The sequence below is a fragment of the Pezoporus flaviventris genome, unplaced genomic scaffold (assembly GCF_033815535.1).
Source record: "Pezoporus flaviventris isolate CSIRO_AGI_PZ_B2104156 unplaced genomic scaffold, CSIRO_AGI_Pfla_v1 ptg000007l, whole genome shotgun sequence".
NCBI classification, from domain to species: Eukaryota; Metazoa; Chordata; class Aves; order Psittaciformes; family Psittacidae; genus Pezoporus; species Pezoporus flaviventris.
Window position 1 is genome coordinate 96,953,115 of NW_026892555.1, and position 24,461 is coordinate 96,977,575.

Sequence of the window (24,461 nt, forward strand, 5' to 3'; positions counted from 1 at the left end):
TCAGATTTTTACACAAGTCTCTGCTTTGGCCTAGTCATACATTGTTCAGTTTTATCCAGGAAACTCTTCACTTTTTAGTTAGTTTGTCAGTTTTTTTGCATTGTATGTTAAATTTTGTTGTTTCATTCTTGACTGATAGTATAGCAAGAAACAAATCTTCATAGGATATAATTGTAAGGTCCTACACCTGGGTCAAGGCAATCCCAGGCACAGCTGCAGGTTGGGCAGAGAAAAGATTCATAGCAGCCCTGTGGAGAAGGACTTTTGGGGGTGTTGGTTGATGAGGAACTTAACATGAGCCAGCTTCAGTGTGTGCTCGCAGCCCAGGAAGCCAACCGTATCCTGGGCTGCATCAAAAGGAGCGTGACCAGCAGATTGAAGGAGGTGATCCTACCCTTCTGCTCTGCTCTTGCGAGACCTCACTTGGAGTATTGTGTGCAGTTCTGGTGTCCTCAACATAAAAAGGACATGGAACTGTTGGAACGAGTCCAGAGAAGGGCCATGAGGATGATCAGGGGACTGGAGCACCTCCCGCATGAAGATAGGCTGAGAAAGTTGGTGCTGTTCAGCCTGGAGAAGAGAAGGCTGCGTGGAGACCTCATAGCAGCCTTCCAGTACCTGCTGAAGGGGGGGGGACCTGTAGTGAGGCTGGGGAGGGACTTTTCACTAGGGACTGTAGTGGCAGGACAAGGGGTAATGGATTCAAACTTAAACAGACGTTTAGATAAGAAATAAGGAAGTTCTTTACTGTGAGGATGGTGAGGAATGGGTTTCCCAAGGAAGTTGTGAATGCTCCATCCCTGGTGATGTTCAAGGCCAGGCTGGACAGAGCCTTGGGGACATGGTTTTAGGGTGAGGTGTCCCTGCCCATGGCAGGGAGGTTGGAGCTAGGTGATCTTAAGGTCCTTTCCAACCCTAACCATTCTATGATTCTATGTTAAATACTTCAGTAGCTTGCAAAGTTCTAGCAGCCTGCTTACCCTACCTAGGGACTTAGCTTTAATTTGGTACTGTTTTTTGGCTGTAAATTGTGGAGATGGTGGCCAGGAAAAATGCTGAGCAGAAGAGAAATGAAGCAAAAAGAGAAAACTGTAAAACGCTATCAGCCCTGTGGCATAATTTGCTTCTTGGTTAAACAGATCAGTCTTGAACTTTGTGCTGGTTACATTTCAGCACCATTTTCTTCTTGGAAAAAAAGAATATATTTGTTAGATGAGTGATGTATTTTGCAGAGACCAATACAATCCTTTTTTCCTTCAAGGAATTTGTCTGTGGTGCCCTTTTACTGTCAATGCATACAGTACAAATACCACTAACCATTGCTATTAATGTACATTACGTCTGTAGACTTCATCAAGAAGATTTGGGGTGTTATCACAAATATGATTCCGGTAGGTGTAAAAAGTCAGACTTACAGACTGTTCTCAGTGTTCTTATGACACTTGTTCTTATGGCGCTTAAACTTACTGTGCCAGTAAGTCAGAAACTGTGACAAATAAACCTCACAGGCATAATATTGCCAGTGTAATCCTTCATGCTGTCTCCTGAACGAATGAGACTGCCTTGGGAAGGGAATAAATATAGGGAGCGCCCCAAATCCTGTTTGTTCTGATTTCCAAGATACGACATGTTTGAATTTTACTTAACTGCTCAGTTGACTGAGGCACCCAAGTCCATGGTGAATTTAGACTAAATAAACTCTACAAACAAAACTCCTTGTACAAAAGTTTATGCAAAAACATTTATTGGGTTCCCACCTCTACTTATGCTATCTTCAGACCCATGTCAGACTGTCTATACACCTTATACCTTTCTGGATAGATGATAATTCCCACAGCGAAAGAGTACTGGTTAGTGTATCCTGCTGTAATTCTCTCTGGTATGCTACCCAGAGCACAAGTTTCTCTGAGTATTTTCACATTTTCTTTCCCTCTTCAATCTAAGAAAATTTAAAGGAAAGGTGAGCTTTTGGGATGGGAGTATGGGATGACTTTTGGTAGCTTGGAGATTAAGATAGAAAACTATTTTGAAGACCTTGCTGTATTAACATTGAACTGTAATAATGCTATGGAGATAAAGATTTCTAATACTGATCAAGGATTTTGTGTATTGGGTATGTGGAATGTACAGCTTGCTTTTCATCTCAGCCAGAATTGTAGACAACTTAATACAAATAGTATTCCAGTCCAAATAACATAGTAGTATTAATTTGCAGCAGTGCATTTTCACACTGCATTGTTCTGATCTTGTGAACACAGGACACTGTTAGTAGTAATATTTGCAAAATAAAACTGCATCGCCTCCTATTGCAATCTGTTTGGCCTGTGTTTGATCTTTTATACTCTGTTCACTATGCTAGTGTCCAGGCTCAGAAATGAGGCTTTTACATATGTGAACTTCAGTTCCCAAGAGCAAACCGAGGAATTCAAGCTTTAGTTCAGAATCTTCCCATTCACAGTGGTTGCGTGTGGAGAGACCCATCAAGGAAGCTCCCTTGATGGGAAGCAAAGCTCCCTAAATTCTTCTGAGTGTGTTCAGTCTGCTCAAATGGTGTGCATAGATACAAGCAACTTTCATGGGTGTCCCATGAATACATTGTTTCCTCCACTTAACTATGGTACATTAGAGTAATTCTGTTTGTTATAAGGAGCAGAGTTTAAAATAGAATGGTATGTAAGAATGTATCCTTCCTAAACACAAAGGTTTATTTGTGTCATAATGAAGTACAGGGTGCTAAGAATTTATATTATTAATGTTCTTCTTATGTATTTTTTCGTTGAGGTGGCTAATCATGTGACTTCTGTTTTTGTAAAAGTCTTCTCCCCCAACCCCCTCTTCACATTATTATTGATCTCTTCCATTTTGTCTCATTTTCTGGTCAGATAGTTTTATTTGCATTTCCAGTATCTGATTGTGTCATATTTCTGTAGCTTTTAATTAATATTTTTTTCTCTTTTCCTTCCCCTCCCCCCTTTTCTCTTTTACTGTACAATATTTTGTTTTCTTTCTAAGTCTGGTCTCTATTAACTCTCTGGAGTGCTAAACCTAAGAGGAGACTGTTAATAGCTGAGAGATCACCCTTGGCATACTTAATTGTAGACAAGTTGTTTGAACTTGTAACACTTGGAAAATGAAAGTTAATATATTTGTTTTGTTATTCCCATGGAAACAAGATATTTATAATGAGCTCCTAAAAGCAAGTTACAGATATACACAAGGAAGCTGTTTCTTTGTAGCAGTTGCTTAATAGAAAGAAACTGGTTTGCTTGGAGGATTTTTTGTTGCTTTTTTTTTTTTTTTTTTTTTATTTCTTTAGCTCATGACCTCTGAAAAGCTGGTGTCAGGAAGGGGCTTTCTGAATCGGAGCAGAGATTAAAAATGGTGGAAGTAAACTGAGGGTACAACTGCCTTGTGTGTCATGCAACATTCTTAGTACTATCATTTTTCATATTTAGGGTTGAAAGGAACTTTAAGGTCATCTAATTGACACACACACACACCCAACACCCAACACACAGCATCTTTCAACTAGATCAGGTTGCTCCAAGCCCCATCCAGCCTGACCTTGAACACTACCAGGGATGGGGCTTCTACCACCTCTCTGGGTAACCTGTTCCAGTGTTTTACCATCCTTATAAAAAATTTCTTCCTTATATCTAGTCTGAATCTATCTTCTTTTAGTTTAAAACCATTACCACTTGTCTTATTGCTACAGTCTGTATTAAAAAGGTCTGTCACCATCTTTCTTATAAGGCCCTTTTAAGCACTGAAAGGCCACAGTCAGATGACCCCAGAGCCCTCTCTTCTGAAGGCTGAACAAGCCCAACTGTCAGCCTTTCCTCATAGGTGTTCCATCTCTCTGATCATTTTTGTGGCCCTCCTCTGGACCCACTCCAACAGGTCCATGTCTTTCCTGTGCTGAGGACTCCAGAGCTGGATCCAGTATTCCAGGCAGGGTCTCATCAGAGCAGAGTAGAGGGGTAGAATTACTTCTTTAGACTTGCTGGCCACATTTCTCTTGTTTCAGCCCAGAATATGATTGGCTTTCTGGGCTGCAAGTGCACGTTTCTGGCCCATGTCCAATGTTTATTCCACCAGTACCCCCAAGTCATTCTCCACAGTGTGTTTTTGTGGACCTGAAGGGGGCCAATCTGTGACTGAGTGTGTAAATCAAGCTATGTAAGTTAGTAGAGAGACTTTGCTTCTGTCTTTTCTATGTATTCAGTCTGTTTTCTGCTCTGCATTCAAACCAAGACACTGCAGTTAGAAGAAAGGGTAGGAGCATGCTGTCTTGCTGAGTAACAGTGATGACAGCAACTGCTCAGAGTTCTTTTGAACCTTCCTCTAGAGATAGGCTGAGCTGTAGCATTGCTACTTAAGTAATTTAGATGCTATGGTACGTAGCATACACGTACCGTACATGGCATACAAAAAGTACCAAAACATGTCGTAAGTTAATCAATTTCATCAAGTTCTTCAGGGGGTTCCACAAGGCTTGGCATACTTTGCAACTGCAGAATTTTTGAGTGAATTATTATGCTTTTCGGATAGGTTTGGTATTATTGTAATAGTTTGAGGGAGAGGGGGATGTTTCTGGAGTATAGAAAAATAAAAGCCGCTTTATTCAGGAAACCTGCGTTATAGTTCCAAAAAATCCTTTTTAAATGTCAGTCCAATTAATTTTTTTTGCTGGCAAAGATCTGCCATGATGCATGTTTCTTTTTGGTCCAACAGCAATACTACATGGGTTGTATGTGTATCCAATTTGTCGTATGCTGGGGAAAAGGAAAACACTCATTTGCTTTCCTTTATTAGTGTGACAAGGAAAAGACCAAATGCAAGAGTTAGAAATGACTGTATCTTAGACTAAAAAGAGATGTTCTTTTTTCCTTTTGGCACCCTTATACATGCATTTTTTTTCCTTTTAATGTGGGCGGGGGAGAGGAACAGAACAAAAAACACTCAAAACCAAAATATTTTCCACGTGTTTGTAAATATAAAAGGAGTCAACATGAACTTCAACAGATTTTGCCAAAAGTGGTCATTCCCTTTCCCATTGTGATGATCCTGACTAATAAACTGTAGCAATCCTAACTGGAGACTTCCAGGTAACAAATGTGCTGTAGAAAATTGCATTTGAAAGATTTGTGTCTTAGACTTGGCTGGGAGTCTCTAGTGAAAAAGGGCCTTAGTGCTGTGTCATGCTGAAGCTTTGCAGTGATTGCTTATGCCATCTTTTTCTAAATGAGAGGCAAAACAGAATGAAGTCCTGACCTTTTGAGCTAGTTAAAAATTCTTGGACACATTTCATCAGAAGAGGGATGTTAATCCCATTAATGAGAATCCTGGACAAATTCCAGGTAGTTAATTGCATTTTATTCCATGTGTCTTTTTGATTAATGAAATACTGAATTATATTCTTCATTTCCACAATGTTCTTTTACTAGCTAATTCCATGGGATGCTTCAGCATATGCTTCACCTAAAGCAGAAAGTGGTTACAAAGATCAAAGTTTGGTCAAAAAAGAAAACCCAAAAGAAAACCACAGATAAAGTTTATTTCTGGCTAAAATAGGGAGTGTAAGGGATGTAGGGATTTGCTATATGTTGTGCTGAGTTGGAGGAAATACAGGATATAGGAATGAATGGTGTGTAAAGGGTTGTGTTAGTGATGAATTTTATTGTAAATAACCATTTTCTCCTTGTTTTGAAAGCCTGGAATAAAATCTCATTTTCTGTTTAAATGAAATAGGAGTAACTTCCTAACTATTGCTGTTTAAAACCAAGAAATCTCATTTCCTCTTTTTATTAGTGGAGCTACCCTCCAATTGAGGGGGATTAGACCTCTTAACATGTCTAAGATCAGAGATAAATCAGTGATAGATAAATGGCTGTTTGTGATGCTTGAATAAAAATAAGATTTCTATGGGTAATTTTCCAGCCCGAGATTTCTGTTTCCAGTGCAACTTTTCCCTATCCTTGCATCTGTCATTTATTTCTTTAGAAACAGCTGTCACTGTTGAAAGGACTGGTTTGGGTTGTGTGTTGTTTTGTGTGGTTTGATTTTGTTTGGGTTTGTTCATTTATTTATTTGGAGGGGGTATATTATTTAAGATTACATCAGCAGAAGTGTCAGAATATTTTTGAAACTTTTTCTATTTGATCTGTTAAATTTTAGCTTAAAATGTATGGCTAAATTTTGGTGCATAAAGTCTTGTTCTAAAGATAAGAAAATCTGCAATTTAATAATACAGGAAAAGGTGTGTTTTGTGTGTGATATAATTCATAGAAATAAAAATTTTTCTTTTTAAAATCATGAATAATCTCACTGATGCTGTGGCCTCATACCTGAATTTTAAAATGAGGAGCACTAGAAATAGTTTTATATTAGGGAAAATAACTGTGTACTCCACTGCATTATCTCCTGCCTAAACTGAATCTTTCAAAATTATAGAAAACAGACTTGCATTATTCTCCTTCTGGTTAAACACATCTCTGTAGTTAAGTCTGAGTTTCTTATCAACTGAACCTTTTGACCTGATGGATTTAAAGATCTGCAGGAGTGGCTGTATAACTACATGTTTGTAAGTGTGAATTTCCCACTCTATTGTCAGATTTTCCACTGAAAATAGCTGTAGCAAAATCCTCTCCACTGAAGTAAACCTACACAATTAATTTATTAGTGTGAAAATATGTGCTATTAGTGAAAACAACAGCAAGTCTTCAGCTCTGAATTTCGGGGGGGGGGGGGGGTATGTGAGGGTATTGGACTGCTATATTGTGTTTTCCATGAATCTGTGAATGTTTTATGAAGTTGATCATCTAAAGGAAAACAGATAACTGAATTTACATGTATCACTTTAAAAATCCTCATTCTTTAATGGAGGAATTTCAGGTTTTGTAGATGCTTTTCAATAGTTTGCTTTACACAACAGCATTTTTCTTAATTTACTTGTGAATACATGAAAAGTGAATAACATGACATTACCAGTTATTCAAAGAGGAGTAAAAAAAAACAAAACAACTAAACTCACCCAAGATGCTTCAGTTTGTCTTTTACGCATCGAGGCCGTACAAGCAATCAACCAAACGAGACCATGAGTTTGATTTGATGAGCTGCAGGCATTCTGACACAGGCCAGGTCCCTTTATTTCATCTTTATTTCTAATCATTGATCAGGGGAAATTTCTAAAGCACTATCCTGCTGATGTACATGAAGAAAGTGATGTTCTTGGGATATGTTTTATGTGACACCATAAACGGGCTGCATGGATCTTCCTGTGTTGCAACTGCGTTGCAGTTTTATGTTGTTTGTTGTGGTATTCTGTTATTCTTGGAATGCTTGTTGTGCTCTCTTGTAATTTGTTTTAATTTCTGTGTGTTTCTGTAGAGGAAAGTCTTCCAGAACTATCACTTTTGAGCAGTTCAAGGAAGCTCTTCAAGAACTCTCAAAGAAGCGTTTCAAGGACAAGAGTGATGATGAAGCAGTTCAAGAAATATATAAACTAATTGAAGGAAAAGCCCCAATTATATCTGGAGTAACGGTATGTTACTGATCTAATGGATGCATTGTTCTAGCCATCCTTTGTTCTACTGCACTGTTGTTGAATTCACCTGCTTGCATTTGCAATCCACAAGTCCAAGCAGCATGCTTTCATGGGCCTGAAAGCAACAACTGTACTAAGCTGACTGGGAGCAAAGATTATGCAACAGCTAAGTATTGCACTACTGTGTGTTCTTCTGTGGCACTGTCATTGCTTCTGCTAGGAATTGTAGTACCACAATTGGGAACGGTCGGGAGCATTCAAGGTGAGCTCCTGTGTGTGGTTAGAACGTAGAAATGTTCATCAAGAGCAGCATATCCAAATCAAAAAGTGTAGAAGCAAATTAAATTTAGAACCACATTAAACAGATGTGTGAAAAGGCAAAAAGACTAGAGTAAAGGCATCCTAAGACAGATTTAATACGCTATGTGAATCCCAGAACACTGGAAATCTGTGCGTAATTACCATGTCTTTGGTTTTTTGCTTGTTCTGAGTATGTCAGAAATATAATGTTTTTTATTTTTCTTTTTTAAATGTTGGCATTAAATTGTCTATGCAAAAAGGAAGCCATAAAGCCTAGTGTACATAAATTTGATTGCCCTTTTAAATGCCAAAGTTAGGCAAGCTATAACCCTGTAGTTTAGGCAATGCTAGAGTGTTTGACATCAACTTGAATAGTCCTGCCAGTTTAGTTCATCTGCTTAAAATTTGTGATCCTCCTGAATTTTGGCAGTAGAGCTGTGAATAAAAATGTAATTGTAAATAATCTTTCCAGAAACTGGTTCCATACAAATGAACAGTGGAAATGTCAAATGGGGAGATTTCTTAAGTTGTACAATTTGTCAGATTTTTACAAGGTTTTATTTTATTTTATTACTCTGGTACTCTATTTTGAAACAAGTGACAGAGACTACAATAACGAACCTTCCTTTTTGTCTTTCACTCATTATAGTGAGTTTGAGTAACTTGTTCATCTAGGAAACGATTCCCTGTTTGAATTGTGCACAATCTTCTGAGGCTCACTCTTGATTCTATTTTTTGGTATTTCAGCAGTCAGATCTTGAAATAATCAATGGCCGTTAATAAAGGGAAAGCATCTTTCTGCGTGGATGACAGGGTAATGAGAGAGCTTTGCACATGCAGGATAGCATCATGTAGGTGCTTTAGAGGTATATAAATGTGCCCAGCAACAGGGGGAAGGGAATGGAGGAGGAATATGAGCTGGAAGTGTGAGGCTTGCCTGTACTCCTATTGTATGTGCAGTCCTGGGGAGAGCTGGAGAAGTGAAGAAATAACACGACAGCAGAGGAATCACAATATTCTGTCCTGCTTGCTGGCAAAATAAGGGGCAGGAGGCAGAGCTTAAAGGGAAGGAGATTGCAGGCTGAGGGGAGAACAAAAACTTCCTTTGATTTATAATGTTAATTTAGTTTCCAGGTGATAAAAATGACCCAAACAGTTGAATATCAAAGGCATTAAAATAAATAAATACAGGGCCACTCCCGCCCCAGCATGCAGGGAATGCAAATATAAAATCTATATGCAAGCATTCTAATACCTTGTTTACTTGGGGAAGTCTGCCCTGGAAATTTTAAGTTGGACTGGTTAGAGTTATATAAAGCTTTTCTTAAAATGTTATGGGATAACTCAGTCATGCCATGTAGTCTGTGCCTTGCTCTTCTATGTAGGCCATATAGATTTGGTTCCGGTTTCAGCCAGAAAACTTCAGTATGACTACTGACAGATTAAACATATTAAGGATGGAGTTGCAAGCATGATTATGTGAGGCTTGTGGATAAGTATACTATAGAGGCATTTGGAAATTTTTGTGTCATCTTATGTTTTGTGCTCTCTCTTTGGGGGAGGAGAAGAAGGGAAACAGGTGATGTATCTGTACTGAATGGCAGCCTGGGGAAACCAGAGCTTCCATAGAATGGTTGGACAGTTTACTTTCACATCAGATAATGAGGATTTTAGTGCATGTTGTGATAGAAGATTTACTTTTTGCTTTTCTGTTTTTTTTTTTTTCTTCTCCTTCAGAATGTTGTAGAATTACAAAAATCCCTGCTTATAGTTGATGTGGTTGAGAAGGCTCGGCAGCCAAACATTGAAACCAAGTGAAATTTTGGGCTGCTTTCTAATCTGCAGCAGAAGGTGTATGGTTGCCTTGGTCACACAGGAAGAAAAACAACAGGCAAGTGTTAGGTATTAGTTGAGACATAGCTGTGTTAGCTCATTTGATAGTCAACTGGTAACAGAATGTACAGGTCATATATCTTTAGCAGTTTACAATCAGACATGTAAATGAAGTCTGAGGCCTTTTAGTTTCCCTCACTCCTATACAAAAGCTACAAGAGCAAGACTGAGGTTCTTTCTTTTTCTGTACCAAAAGCTGTGTGCTGTAAGTATGTTGAATGCATTTCTGCACCTCCTGTGGAGCAAATACTTGCTTTGGTCATTGCTGTCTCTTCAAATGAAACCAGTGTGTTCAACAGGGTCCTTGATATAGAAATGTAGAATAATTTCAATTGGAAAGGTTCTGGGGTGATTTCATTCAACCTGTTCACAGGAGGACTAACTTCAAAGCTAGATCAGATTATGCAATGCCCAGTTCAGCCAAATTTGCTGTAAGTGTTGTGGGTGGCAGGGCAGTACAGCAGCGACAGCACTATGAAAGCTGGGTGATGGGTGCTCAGCATGATGGTGATGTGAGCAGGACTGTATTCTCGCAAAAAAGCGCCTTTTAGGGAAAGAGCAAAGGAGCCAGAGTGGAGCTCACAGAGTGCACCAAGTGAAACATAGCAGTTGTTGCATGATGTTATCGTGAGATGTTTCTTATTGTAGGAAGGCTTTAGTAATCAGCGTAGCTTATGGCTACACAGAATTTCTAACAATTGGGATAGCTTTCCTATTACCTAAAATTGCAGTTACCTGCAATTTTCAGTCATCTAGACCCTCTGCAGGCCGGGTAAAATTCTTAATAATCAGTGTGCCGTAGAATAATAATCTGGGTGGTGACTTTAAAAAGTACATGGGTCAGTACATGAATCTCATAATATTAATAATTATGGAAGAGGTGTCATGATCCTCTAGCCCAGGGTGAGGGTGCTTCCCCTTTCCTCTTCCATCATTATGTGAGCATTCCCTGCTTAATACTGGGACGCATGAAAGCCTCAGCAGTCTGTCAGCTTATGCTGGATCAGCTTCAAAAACCTTTTGGATAAAATGATGTATTTATACCTGTCAGGTTGGGGCATTGGACTATACAATTTCTATAACTTAGTGGATTCTGAAGAGGCTGCCAGGCAATCAATATGCAAGAATTTTGGCTGCAGGAGACAGCAAGCTGCACGTGCATAATGATCTTTATCTCTTCGTGTCCATTGCGTCCTGCCTACATGTTGCCCTATCTCTGACATAATGGCACTGCTCCCAGCACACGTTAGGCCTTAGCATGAGCTGTGTGTTAGCCAAAATCTGAGCAACAGTTGAGTGAACAGTCACAGGCTCAATCCCTGATCACTGAGAGATCATGGCTTTTGTCATCCAGAATATCTCAAGTGCTGTTACACTTCCCTGTCACTGTCACCATATCCTGGCCACAGTGCTGTAGCAGGTGTCAGGAGCAATGGGTACCAGTCACAGATAGTTACTGGAGATTCCTGTTGTGGATGATCCAGGAATATATCTTTTGTCCCTACCATATGCCTCAGGAGTTTTGTTGTTTGGCAGGTGCGGGATCTGGGATTGTTGCAGATGGACTGCAAAGGTTTGTCCAGCATTCTAAGACTGACCTGTGCCCTGTCTTCCACATGGGTACCAAGAGTAGTGCTCCAAAGGTAACCTGGAGCCTGGCTCTATGGCTTGTGTTGCAGAAGGGCTTTGTCTTCTGTAACCAGAGGAATGAGCACTACTGAGCCAGGGATGGAATAAAACTAATGCAGGGGAGTGTCTTTGCAACTAGGCTTGCAAATCTGCTGAGGAGAGTGTTAAACTGGGTATGGAAGGTTGCCATAACCTGAAGAAGGAACGTCACATGGGGAGAGCATGTGTGTCTACGTGACAGGCTTGACAAAGGAGGCAGCAGGATTTAGGGCCAATCTCAAATGCCTGTCCACAAAAGCAAGGGGAACAAGCAGGGTAAATTGCAGAGCTGTGACTTCACTGGGATTATGGAGGTGTGGTGCGACTCCAGCTCTTCTAGAATTGCTGCAGTGGATGGATAGAGGCTCTTCAGAAAATACAGTAGGGAAAATGAGGAAGTGAAATTGTGATCTGTGTAAAGGCTTAGCTTGACTGCATCTGGCTTTGCCTTGGGGCAGGGGGTGCAGCAGAGCACAGGCCAGCAAAGATGATGATATAGAAGGCTTCTCATACAGACCTACTGGTCATGAAGAGACCGATAAAGCCTTGTTTAGGCAGTTGGAAAAAAAGCCTTGTAGTCTCTGGCCTTGGTACTCAAGTTAAAATAACTGCAAGTGATCCATAACATTTCTAAAATGAATTGGGAAAAAAAAAAAATCTTAATGTGTATAATGAATGATTTAAGGAGATATTCTGGGCTTATTATTCACAATCAAAAGGAAGAACTGGTTTAAGATGTAAGAGCTGAGGCAGCCTTGGCTGCAGCAGCCAACTGACTGGGAGTTAGATTTGGCTCAGGAAGGTTTAACTTACTAACTTCAGTTTGTTCCTGAAAGTGGCAACCTCTTAAAGTATTTTGGTGTAGCTCTAGCCAGACTACTAGTTGGTGAAAATTTTAGTCACTATATTTAATGTTAGTACTTGCAGTGTTGTAACTGGAAACCACTCCTTTGAAAGTCATCACCCTGATAATTAAAATGGTGTTACTTACTACTTTCTGGCTTTATTGAAGTGGGATTGCTTACTGCTTTCTTTTGTGCCTGTGTATCTCTGCATGCTTAAATGAAAAAATGTGAATTAAATCCAATTTTTTCATTGAAGCTTGATCTTTCCTCCTGACTTTCTGCAGGTTTTCTTAATGCATGTGCACATATTCCCATTAATAATAAAATAATAAATAAAATCATTTTGGTGTGGAGTCCTGGTATAATCACAGAAAAGGAAAATCTGTCCCTGTAAGAATATTTTTTCATTCCCCATTTCGTAGTCAGTTTTAAGTTTTCTTTCTTTATAAAGGTCCTGGATGTTACCAGCAAAAAAAAAAATAAAAATATTAAAACCTTACTAGGATGGCTAATTTTGGTGCTGATTCTGAAGGCTCCCAGAACATTTTCTTACATAAGCAAATCTCTATGGCAACCTTTTCTAGGAAGAAATGCAATTAGATACTAAAGTTTTATGGTTGAAGGAGCAAACGTAAAAAGCCATGCAGTTTCAGTGAGGAATTGAGGAAGGATGATTACAGTTGACAGAGTGTAGCCATGAAGACCGTGGCTAAAATGTATACCCTTTTGGTAAGGAGTAATATTGGCACCTTACCTACTGAGCATCCACTACCATTTTCAGCAGTGCAAGCATTCCCAGCTGCTTTTCTACACAGGAGTACTGTTACTGAGTTATTGGTTACTTTGAAGAGCAGTGTTGTATCCTGAATAGCTAGCCCCAATATTTGCAGATATCCCATCAGAGTGTTAATATGGATGAGTTAATTTAGCCTGTGAATAATTTAAATTTACAGAAGTGAAAAACCAATAGCTGAAAGCCATTGTATGCATGATTATCTTGGTTTCAACTGGGATAGAGTTATTTTTCTTTCTACTACATGGATTTGGTTTTAATCTGAGAACAATGCTGATAACACCCTGACATTTTAGTTGTTGGTAAGTAGCGCTTACCCTGATCAAGGACCTTTTCAGTCTTTCATGCTTTGCCAGTAAGGAGGGGCAGAAGAAGCTGGGAGGGAGCAGAAACACGACACCTGACCCAAACTAGCCAAGGGGGTATTCCATACCCCAGCACATCATGGCCAGTGTATAACCTGGGGGGAGTTACCCAGAAGAGACTAATTGCTGCTTGGGTTGGGTTGGGTATTGGTTGGTTGGTAGTGAGCAATTGAGTTGTGCATCACTGCTATTTATTGTGTTTCTTTACTTTCCCATTTTAGTTTTGGATTCTCTCCTCTTGTTATTTCGCTTAGCATTTTTATTATTAGTAGTAATAATATTGTTATAGTGTACTTTAGTCATTAAACCGTACTTATCCTGTGAGTTTCACATTCTTTTGATTCTCCTCCCCATCCTGTCTGTGAGTGAGCAGCTTGGTGTTACTTCAGTTGCCAGCTGGGTTTAAACAATGACAGAGAGCTGTGTTACTTTGAAAGCCTGAGTCTCACTAATGAGCATTTATTTGAGCTGAGAATGGGTAGAGTGAGAATGAAGTTTGTGATGAAAAATTTGTTTCTCAGAGCATTCCTATCACTGTAATGAATCCTAGAGTTTAGAATATATTTTTCTTTTGAAGCAGTGAATTCTAGCTGTATTGGCTTGCCTTTTCTACATTGCTGGAGGCGGCTTTTATGCTTTGATTGTGATATAATGGATTTTGAATATGGTTGTTCCCCTTGACTTCTTCATATCTTTGGTGCTTAGAACTTGATTATTAATCAGAAGTATCTCATATTGAAAGTCTTTTCCAGAAGTTTTTTGACATAACTTGCCCTATTTTGTTCTTGCCTATATGGTTGTCATTGTATGTAAAGGCAAGAAACAAGCACTTTTTGTGTACGTTTTGCTGGAAGTGAGTAGTTATTTACATAGTCTCCATCATTAGCCATGATTTAAGTGTCAATAGCATGTAAAAATATCTGTATTAAGAATGACTGATTTCTGATGGATTTTTTTGTTTCTTTTCTTTCTTCCAACAGAAAGCCATTTCATCTCCAACTGTATCACGCCTTACAGATACATCAAAATTCACTGGTTCTCACAAAGAGAGGTTTGATCCCAGTGGGAAAGGAAAAGGCAAAGCTGGCCGAGAAGATCTGGTGGATGATTCAGGATATGTATCTGGCTATAAGCATGCAGGCACATATGATCATAAAGTACAAGGAAGCAAGTAAGGTTGAGGGTTTGCAACACAGAAAGAGAAAGAGATGGGGAAAGAGAATATATTTGTAAGAATGATGTAGATGAATCCCATATGTTTTGGTTATTGTGAATGCTTAAGACTATGTTGTCAAGAAGTTGTTTTCAGGAACTGGAACTGATTTCAACATCTGCTGAGCTACTTGCAGCACAACGCCACTTCATTACATTCCTCATGTGTATATTGGCAAAAATAAACATATAGGTACAAAATTTACATAATTTTGCTGAGTGTTAGACACGCACAAAAAAAAAAAAAACAAGGAAAAACCACCCACAAAATTCAAGAGCAGTTATATCCACACTTTGTCAATTTAAGCAAAAGTTTTCAAACATTCCTAAATGTCTAGTTGCCCTGAAGATGTCAAAGAGAACCTCATGAAAAGAGGGTCTTTCATAGCAGTCTTTCTGAAGAATATCCCATTATTTATGCAGTTTGATTTGACTACTGGGTTTGGGCTTTTGAAAAATGTCTTACATGGGATATGGCACTTTCCTTAAAACATTCAACAATATGCTATTGGGGAGTAAGTGGTGGTAACATACAAGGTTCTAGCCTGTAAATGTCATATACCACTCATGAAAAACTGAAAAAAAAAACCCACCCCTATTTCTAGGACAATATAGGTTCTAAAGTATTTCATGTCAACAGAAAGAGTGGAAAATACCAGCCCTTGTTTTCCTCCTGTCTATAATTTGTGCTTGTTACTGTATGTACTGTAGCACGGTTCTGACTGGCTGGATTTGGATGGGGCTACTGTACTAACCTGAGAGATGAGGAACAAGACATTACTAAGAAAGTCTATTAAAGCTTTTTGCAGTCTGTTTTCAAGTTTGCACTGCCTCACATTTGAAGTGAAGGGGGCATTAAACTAATAATGCTTTAAAATAATTGTTATGACTAAATACTGCCAATCAGATTGCTATTAAATGAATGTTATTATGCACATACATTGCCACATATTCCCTTTAAGGTATAACTTATGTGAAAAAAGTTTACAGCCCATTGGAATAAGGACATTTATAATTAATATCCATGTAATCAGGTGCAGTTTGCCCACAAGAATATACTATTATGACTGGGACACATTTTATGTTAGATTGTTTGAAGCCAAGGGATTTGATTCTCTGTTCACTTTTGCTGCCTAACTTGGGAGTAATAATATTGATGGGAATGGCTTTCCACTGCTATAGAAGGAGAACCAATTCCACAGGTTTAAGGTACAAGCAGCTGAGTGTGAGCTGCCTGAGGCCCAGAATGCCAAAACACCTTAATAGGAATAAAAATAACTCATTTTTTATATTGGGTAAAAAGGAGAGAAAAGGCCGTTCTGATTTTCTGCAAGAGCTGAACACGTACCCTAATGTATTACTCTGCTTCTCTAAAATGATGATTTTCAGTATTCAAAACCAGCTTCTAGCACTCCTACTTTGCTTTCTTTCAAAAAGAGCTCATGCGCTGATTTTCATGTGTAACTCTGAATAAAGGTGAATAAATTTATACCTCTCCCCCAACATGTATCAGCATCCCACTCAGAATACATGAAATTTAGTGAGCACTGTGTGCTGTCCTGTGCCATGCAAGTTAACAATCTGTATTTGGTCAATGTCCAGAAACAGAGCATTGCTTTTCAGTCCTTAAACTGTTCATGTTTTGTTTTTCTGACATAGAATGGTAGCTTTTATTTGTTACTTTGCCTTCAATGACCCTTTGAGCCCATATATCAGCCTGAAACCAAAACAACAATAGAAAAGGCAAGGACTTCCTTGTGAACTTGGAGATTGTTTTTGTTTGTTTATAACTTATTTTGGGTTTTGTTTCGAGGAGGGAGGGAAGCTTGCCAAAAATTCAGCTCATGTTCCTGTAAAGATTTAAATGGCTTTCCCATAGCTGGCTCTGGTTACCTGGAAAGATTTTTTTCATGTACCTAAGGATGCTCAGGATGAGAAGCATCCAGCTTTGTGAAGCCTTTCCTAGAGTTACCCATTGTTCTTGATAAATTTCCATGGAATGAAGGATTATCAACTCCTGTGTTGCACTGGTTACCTGTCACACTCTGAGACAGAAGATTGCATGCTGTGATATCAGCAAATTATTCCAGTGTGGTAGTAAACTGCCTAAACAGAGAGAACCTTCTTCCACATCACTGGTGCCTGTGCACCTGAAGAAGGCTCCGGATTAGTCCTAGTTTTTATGAATAAAAAGGCTAAGCCTCTGACCTTTGATACATCCTTCAGCTAAGTTACAGGCAAAACCAGTGTCCCTGTTCTTCCCATTGACTATAGACTCATAACTCACTGATAACTGAAGAAATCTGGACCCAGCCTGAATGAAGGGTGAAGTCCAGTCTACTGCAGAGCCCTTTCAGCATGCTGTTTGTTGCTAGCTAGCTGCCTTGTGCGGCACATCAGGTGATACTTAACCTGAGCTACACAAGCAACAGGCTTTCTCAAGTACACAGATGCTGAGTGTCAGTAATGTCAGACTGTTGCTACATAGGTGTGATTGATTGGGAAGGTTTTAAAGTATATTAGGTTTTAAGTTGCTAGTTCATAATGTGAGGGAGACCAGTGCACTCATAGAAGGCATGCAAAGGATTGAGAGTGAGGACAGATCCAAGCTAACCCTGACAAGAAATTGAGCTACTATTTGTTTAGGAGAAGCTGGTAGAACTAGCTGGGGTTCTGCCAGAGTTTACTTGGTGTTATTTGTACAGTATAAAATCCCTGCCATGCACCAAAGCACTATGTGTGGACCTGATGCAAAATTTTTGAAGTACTTTCAGTTGTGTACAAACTTTGGATCAGGACCTGAGAAGATGCTTCAGATAGTAGTATTCCATTTTGAGGAGCACACTTCCTTGTTTCTTCTTCATTTCTACAGTTAGACAGTTTTAAAATTCAATTGAACAGATGCATGAAAAGAGGTCAGTCTAACATGACAGTGACAAATAGTTGTGGCTGAAAAGTACTTTGGAAAGTTTTTTTCCATTTTACTACACTTGGTGTGGAGGATAAAGGCTGTGAATAAAAGCACCATATGCACCTGTGTATGAGGGGTTTAGTCAGCTACTTCAGCTCTTACTTTTGCACTAAGATTTGCAGCAAACTAAACCCCTAAATACTAGCTTGAATGTTAGCTGTAAGTTCTAGGCCTGCTTGGGAATGAGGCAAAGTACATTTTCTGGTTCATCTGCCATTCACTGAACTCTCGGGACAGCAAGTACAACTCAATGATGAGGGAAAGAATGAGATCAGGAGGTGACCCGTTTTCAAGCTTATGAGCTTGAAAGAAAGAGACATGTGCTCTTCCTGTGCACCATACTTCAGACTATCTAAATGTCATGTCTGAAGTAAGGACATGGGCACCTTAATAAGGTTTACGCTTTTTATTTTTGGCATCTCAACTCATTACATCTAACTTTCCTTTCTGATTACCAGCATCTTACACTATGCAGCGCTCTTCTACACATCTTCTGTAGAATGCTTCCTAATTATCTTTGCTTTCATGCTTTCATTACTGCTCAACATGCTACCAAAAGAAATATAATCAGAAAGTTCAGGTAGCTTTCAGCAATAACTGCCTTAAAGAGCAAATTCAAATGATACTGTTCATTTAAAATCAAACCCGTAAATACTATGGCAGTACATAATTGTACCTGTATCTCCACCTGAGGATTAATCTGACCATCAAAGTCTTTGGAAGATTGAGGACAAGAAGTAAAAATCCTCACTGAGGAAAAAACCTCATTGAGAATGAGGAATTCAAATGTTTTTTATTAGTAGTGCTTGCTTACCAATTCCCTCTAGTCACTCCATGTGCTTTAGTTCCTTGTTGAGAGTTTTGTAACATACTTGTCAATATGGAAATACCAGAAACAAAATTATTGTTCTGCTTTTTGTCTCTATCAAAGCCATCACAAGAGAAGCAGGCATTAAAAACCATACTGTTTCAACAGTCCTATGTGAACAGTTATCATTAATTGTAATCAAATATTTGAATATTTGACAGTGGCCAAGATCTAGCCACTTTGGGATTCTTTTAGTCCTACAGTATTTCTTGTCTCCTTTTCACTTTAGGGAAGGAAAGAGAGATTTCAGAAGTACTCACGTGTCACAATTTGTGTTTTTCATCAGCATAGAGATTGTCTCTCAAAGATATTTTGGATTGAAGTATGATATTTCCCATACTGACTTTGCCTAAATTAGAAATTTCTCTGACAACTTTCTGGCATTATAGAAAACTTTGTTCATGAACTACCATTTCAGTCACCCATATTTTCTCTCTGTTGGCTCAGGTAATATTTTTTACGGTAGCTGAAACTAGCCAGAACTAAAAGGCAAATGACTGCTATGGGTTTGGCTTGCAAGTGATAGGTATCTGTGCATCTGTAACCATCTGTAGGGAAGATCCTTATGTATCTTTCTCTAAAACCAAAACAATAGTTGTAATTGATAGGGTTTTTTTCCTTAAGGCTTGACATAGTTATAAAATATATTTTAATTCTTTGTGCCTGCATGTATGCTATTCAGAACATAACCCTGCCTTTCAGTGATGCATGTGTTCTGTGGGCATGTGCCTGTCATCCATGAATGAGAATTCTGTTTGCACTGGTCAAGAAACAAGCCTTTTACCTTCATGATAGAGCAAATGTAATGTGTTGCACTAGTACATGTCTTCTTAACTGACTGTTAACGTGTGTGCCAAAATAATTGCACCTTTGTGTATATTGTTTGTAGTGTGACTATTATGGTCTTGGTTTGTCTATTAGTTGGTAATAAGTAGTGTAATACACAAGACTTGTACAGGTTGGTTTGTGTGTGCACATACTCTTTGGATCCAGCTAAGTAATTAAACCATGTAGATGTTGATCCAAACCTCAAATCTTACTAGGGCCAAATTCTAGTCCTGCAGCCAATGCTGTTTAGCTTGGCCAGTTGGTAACACTGACATTCGCCCTCCATAGCATGAAGGTAAAGATCTAACAAGGCTTTTATGTTTTTACAAGTTTACCCTGTCCCTATTTCTAGGGGAAGTCCCTCTTCGGTGATTCTGACATAGACTTGATGTGACAAGAAGTGTTTCTCCATAGTGAGAAAGTAGGAGTGAGAGTGAAGGCAAGATTTCTTCTGAGTGCTCTCAAAAGACCATTTAATATTATGCCTTGCATGGGCCGTATGCTTTTCTTTCCCCCAACTTTGTGAAGCAAGTTGGCACTCACTATGTATACATGGAGTCGTTCATCATCAATAGGTATAAAGTCATGGTGTATTGAGGTGGGAACAAGAAACACAACTGTTATACAATGCCTATGGACTTGAGTCTTATATAGACTTTTATAAAATTAAATACCTGAAGAATAATGACAGATCTCAAACTTGTATGAAATTCTCACAGTCTGGAGTGCCTCAACTTGATACATATATACCTCCTGTATTTGGCTGCTGTATTTGGAGTGTTTGCCCATAAAATAGCATTTAGATATTCAGTTACTTATTCTGTGCACCCCTAAATGCCCATTACCTAATATAGGGTGGGAATGATGGACCGGGATGTTCTTTTTAAGTCAGAATCCTAAAACTAGTGAGAGACCTTTAGCTGCATTAATGGTTGCCCATTAAACTCAAAAACAGTGCTTTGAAAGATGTCCCAGCTAAGAATGGTGCTTCAGGAAGCTAAAGAAACTATCCTGCAGATAGAAGCTTCACTTCTTAATTGTCCAAGTAACATAGTTTTGCAGGGAGAAATAACTGTAATATATTGATATTTTTTCATGGTTTTCAAAATCCATATGGAAAAGGTGGATTTTAAAACAAGTTTAAGATACAACTCTTTGTTGTCAGAAAAGATTTGAATTGGCTTGTTTTATTCAAACTGATTGATCATCAACTCAAGGTAATCTTTGGCAAAAGTGAGCCTCATAATAAATAAAAGGAAAAAAACCCAGCCTATTTGCTAGGTATTCTTGACAGACATTTGAAATACTGGTAGTCTGAAAATATTTTTGTTTGTAAATAAATTCTCTTTCATAATCATGCACATGTGCATGCACACATGCACTACTTTGGGGCATATTTATGAGTGGCAAGACTACAGAAGAGGCTTTTTTCCTTGTAATACCTTAGATTTGGAAATAGACATTGAAATGCCCAAGTGACTAACCTGATTTGGAAAAATGTTAAACACCTACCATATTCAAATAATTGCAGATAAATAGCCAATGAATCAATTTTCAAATATAGTTATACAGCATCTCTTTTTGTTACTGTAAAGCTTACAGCACTGAATGAAGTGAATTTTGTTGTAAGCATTTGTAAAGGTCTTAAAGATGAAGTTAGTCATAATTTACCCACCTTCAGTTTTCTTTATTCAAGATTTTTCTACTACTTGGCTCATTTTTCAAAACAGATCATGAACACAAATAAAATTACCTTCAAGTTAATTAAAAATGTATCCCTAAAAGTACACTCATTCTTCATCCATCTTTACATTTTGATCAGGAGCTATAATATCAATGAGCAACAAAATAAGAAAAAAGATGGCAATTTGTATCCCCACAATGATGAATTATTTTAAGGTCTAGTTTACATCAGATGAATTTCTGTATGCTTGCATTTGCTCAATGCGTTTTTTTTAAAAACAAAATAATTAAATAATGTGAAATAATGCAGCCTGGGCTCTGTTAAATAAGGTTATATTAATGCAACTGAAACGCTGTATGTCTGTAATATTCATGCTAAATATATACTAGCTCTTTACAAAGGCTTTCTATAAAGTCAGTTAACCTACAGTCTCTGATGTTCTGTATGAAATCCTGTTGGCAAACTGCTTCTGTTAGCACTGTAGTGTATGAAATGGCAAGGTTATAGACAAAACAAGTTACAGAATACAACAAAAGTGTATTTGTGTTTGTCTTTGTGCTGAATTCGGAATACAGAAGCTTTGCCAAACTACTGCAGCAGAGAAAATGTTTTATGTAATGCTTATAATACAAAGTAATTTGTCTTATATTCTGTAAAGCAGAAAAATCATCAATGTTTGATAAGTATATTGAAGTTTTAGCAAGGTTTTATGTTTCACAGATTTAAATATTAAAGGAGAAATATATATTTATATAAAAGTATAATTTTTGAATGCTTGAGGTTGGATTTCTTCAGTCATGAACCATTTATTTATCCACATTATGCTTTATTCTTTTGCTAGCTTGTTTATCTGTCCGTGCTGTTCCAACAACTATTTGTAATTTGGTTTAGATGGTTTGATTCTTTATTTGCACAAATATGAATGTGCATGCTGTCTGGACCTGATCATAAAGTGTAGAGGCAAAACTGTTCTGTCCTTGATTACCCAGAGCACTAATAAATATTTAATCATTAAATAGTTGTGATGCAGAGATAGGTCTTGACATAGTCTTCCTTGGATCACTGTGCAGTATCATAAAAACTTTAAGTGAATTTTACTATTTCTTGTTCCTATTTTCATTTGTCTTTCATCAACCAGGAAGCTGCTGTGTGCTAATAATTACCTGCAATATTTGTAATTGCAGGCATTGCAAACATTAACATTCAGCTGTACTAGCCTACTGTGTTCACTGTGAAATTTTCAACATGGTAAAAATTTTACATGATCATTTAACCTTACAAGTTTACTTTTTTCATCACTAATTTAACACTGAACCCTTTTTTTTTTTTTTTTTTTTTGGTCATTATTGCAAATGAGCATAGCATTGCTTAATCTTAACTATAATAGATAGACATATTCTAAGCAAAGATTTTTTAACCACTTGTTGAAGGGGCCAGGCACCATCCAGTGCAAAGCATGCTGGGCAAAATCTTATCCCCACTGCAGTCAGTGCCAAAATTCTAACTGGTGTTAACAAAAACAGAACCATTGTCACCAAGGGGTTAATATGCTTAGTAACCGTGACGAGAGGTTATGGAGGAGCACAACAGTGATTCTCTATTTCCATATCTTTGTTTCTGTTAATTTAAAACTACTACTATTCAATCTTTAAAGTAAGTAAAAGAAACTTGAAGGGGGGATCATATACTACTAGTTTGTATTAGTTTTTTTCAGGAAAAGGAGACAAATTTATATATATATATATATGCTATATATTTTTACACTGTTTATTAATGCTAGAAAGTATTAAATGTATCACTTTATCAGTGTGAATGTTAAAGTAATGACAATGTTATGGATGTTTTAAACCTTTTAGAGTTGTCTTCTTAAATTCTAAACCCACATTAACAATGGAAAAGCTACTTTGTCTGCAACATTATTGGTGGTGTTTTAGGGAAAAAGTTCAAGTACAGCAGTTGTTCAATTAGCACTGTAAAAGCTTGGCTTGAAAAATCTGTAGTGAAATCCATATTGTAAACACCATTTTTTAAAGCATAGCTTCTCATAAAATACGTTACTGCTGTTACTGACTGTATAAGATTTTATCTTTAGTTGGTAAAGTGATCAATAAATGTGTTACTACATCAGTTCCTGGATTTTTTGAAGTAAATGGTATTTGCTGCTAAACTTTGTTACCAACCGTTATTTTATACTTTAGATGTTAAGCTAATTCTTAATGAATGTATAAATTGCACAAAATACTCTCTGAACCACCCCCCTCTGGTTCTGAGTAGAATGTATTTCTTCTTCACCATTTATTTAGCTAGTTGTGATAATGAGTAAAGCTGACCATTAACATTTTGCGAACTCTAGTATGATCCATGATGATGATCCGCTAATTGAGATCTGTCAGTGATGAAACCAGTTATTCTTAACTAATTACGTAACATATATCTGTCCTCAGTCTCAAAAGCCTGAGTTTACTCTTCTTACTTTCTCAGTGGAGTTGAAAATGTTCTACTTGCAAGGAAAGTTATTTGCTACCCTGAACATTGTTTTAAGGATGTTACATTCAAAAGCAAACGTAGACCTTTTATTCATAAATAACAATATTCTTCAGCTTCCCAGTAGAAATAACACCCAAGATTTTTCAAGAAACAGAAGACTGAAGTTACTTAATTAAACTCAGAACATCTTAACAACATGATAATGTTACAATAACCCAAGCACAGTGCTGCTCTAGTAATGTAGAGGTACTGGATTAGCAACTACAAGAGAACATTACTAAACAGCTTACAGCTACACTGTCTCTCCTCTAGGGGTTCTAATTGGAAATGGTGTTCTCTCTGCTAACACACTAGACAACCTTCTTTAGAAATGCTTTTTAAGTGAAATTTAATAGAGTTGTGTCCTGAGATAGCTTCTTGCATGGAGATCATATACTGTTTGTAGTATGACTGCCAGACAAAGCCCCCTTTATCTCTGAGCATGTATGGTTACTGAAACTGTAAAAAAAGGTAATGAAACAGAATCTTCAGGGATTACTAAAGGAAAAGTTAGGGTTTTTTTTCATTCAAAAAACTTTAAAGGGAGATAGTACCCCTTCTGTCTGAAGAGAATATAAGACACTTAAATCTGTATTTTCAAAAGAGTTGAGGTTTTATTATCTTCCTGTAGAGCCTTTAGAAATGCCCGCTCAACCCTAAATGCCACTTACGCATCATGACTTTAAAATAAAAAGTAAAAAAAAATCTGCCAGGATGTATTCTCTTTACTCCAGAAATAGAATTCTTTGGGCTCAGTTTTGTCTATGTGTAGTTACTGTGCCCTGTAGATTGTGCATGTAGAGATAGCCCTATTGAGATGGGTCTGACAGAGTACCACCTAACCATTGCTGTGTTTCTGTTCTAAGCTTCTAGGACTGACTACTCAAATCAGCATCAGTTAGGTCTACTACTCTCATGTCCATGCCAAATGCAATTGATCTCTTCTGGTTCTGCTAGGTATT

General features: G+C 37.9%; 1 protein-coding gene across 1 annotated transcript in view; it reads left to right on the forward strand.

The window, feature by feature from the left end:
* TPPP (tubulin polymerization promoting protein) overlaps positions 1-23,100 on the forward strand; it is a 55,960-nt gene extending 32,860 nt beyond the window's left edge. The window contains exons 3-4 of the mRNA XM_061449693.1: positions 7,390-7,543; positions 14,391-23,100. Of these exons, the coding sequence (XP_061305677.1) occupies positions 7,390-7,543; positions 14,391-14,585 (349 nt within the window). The 3' untranslated portion in view covers positions 14,586-23,100. The remainder of the gene's footprint in view (positions 1-7,389; positions 7,544-14,390) is intronic.
* Positions 23,101-24,461: the final 1,361 nt, after the last annotated feature.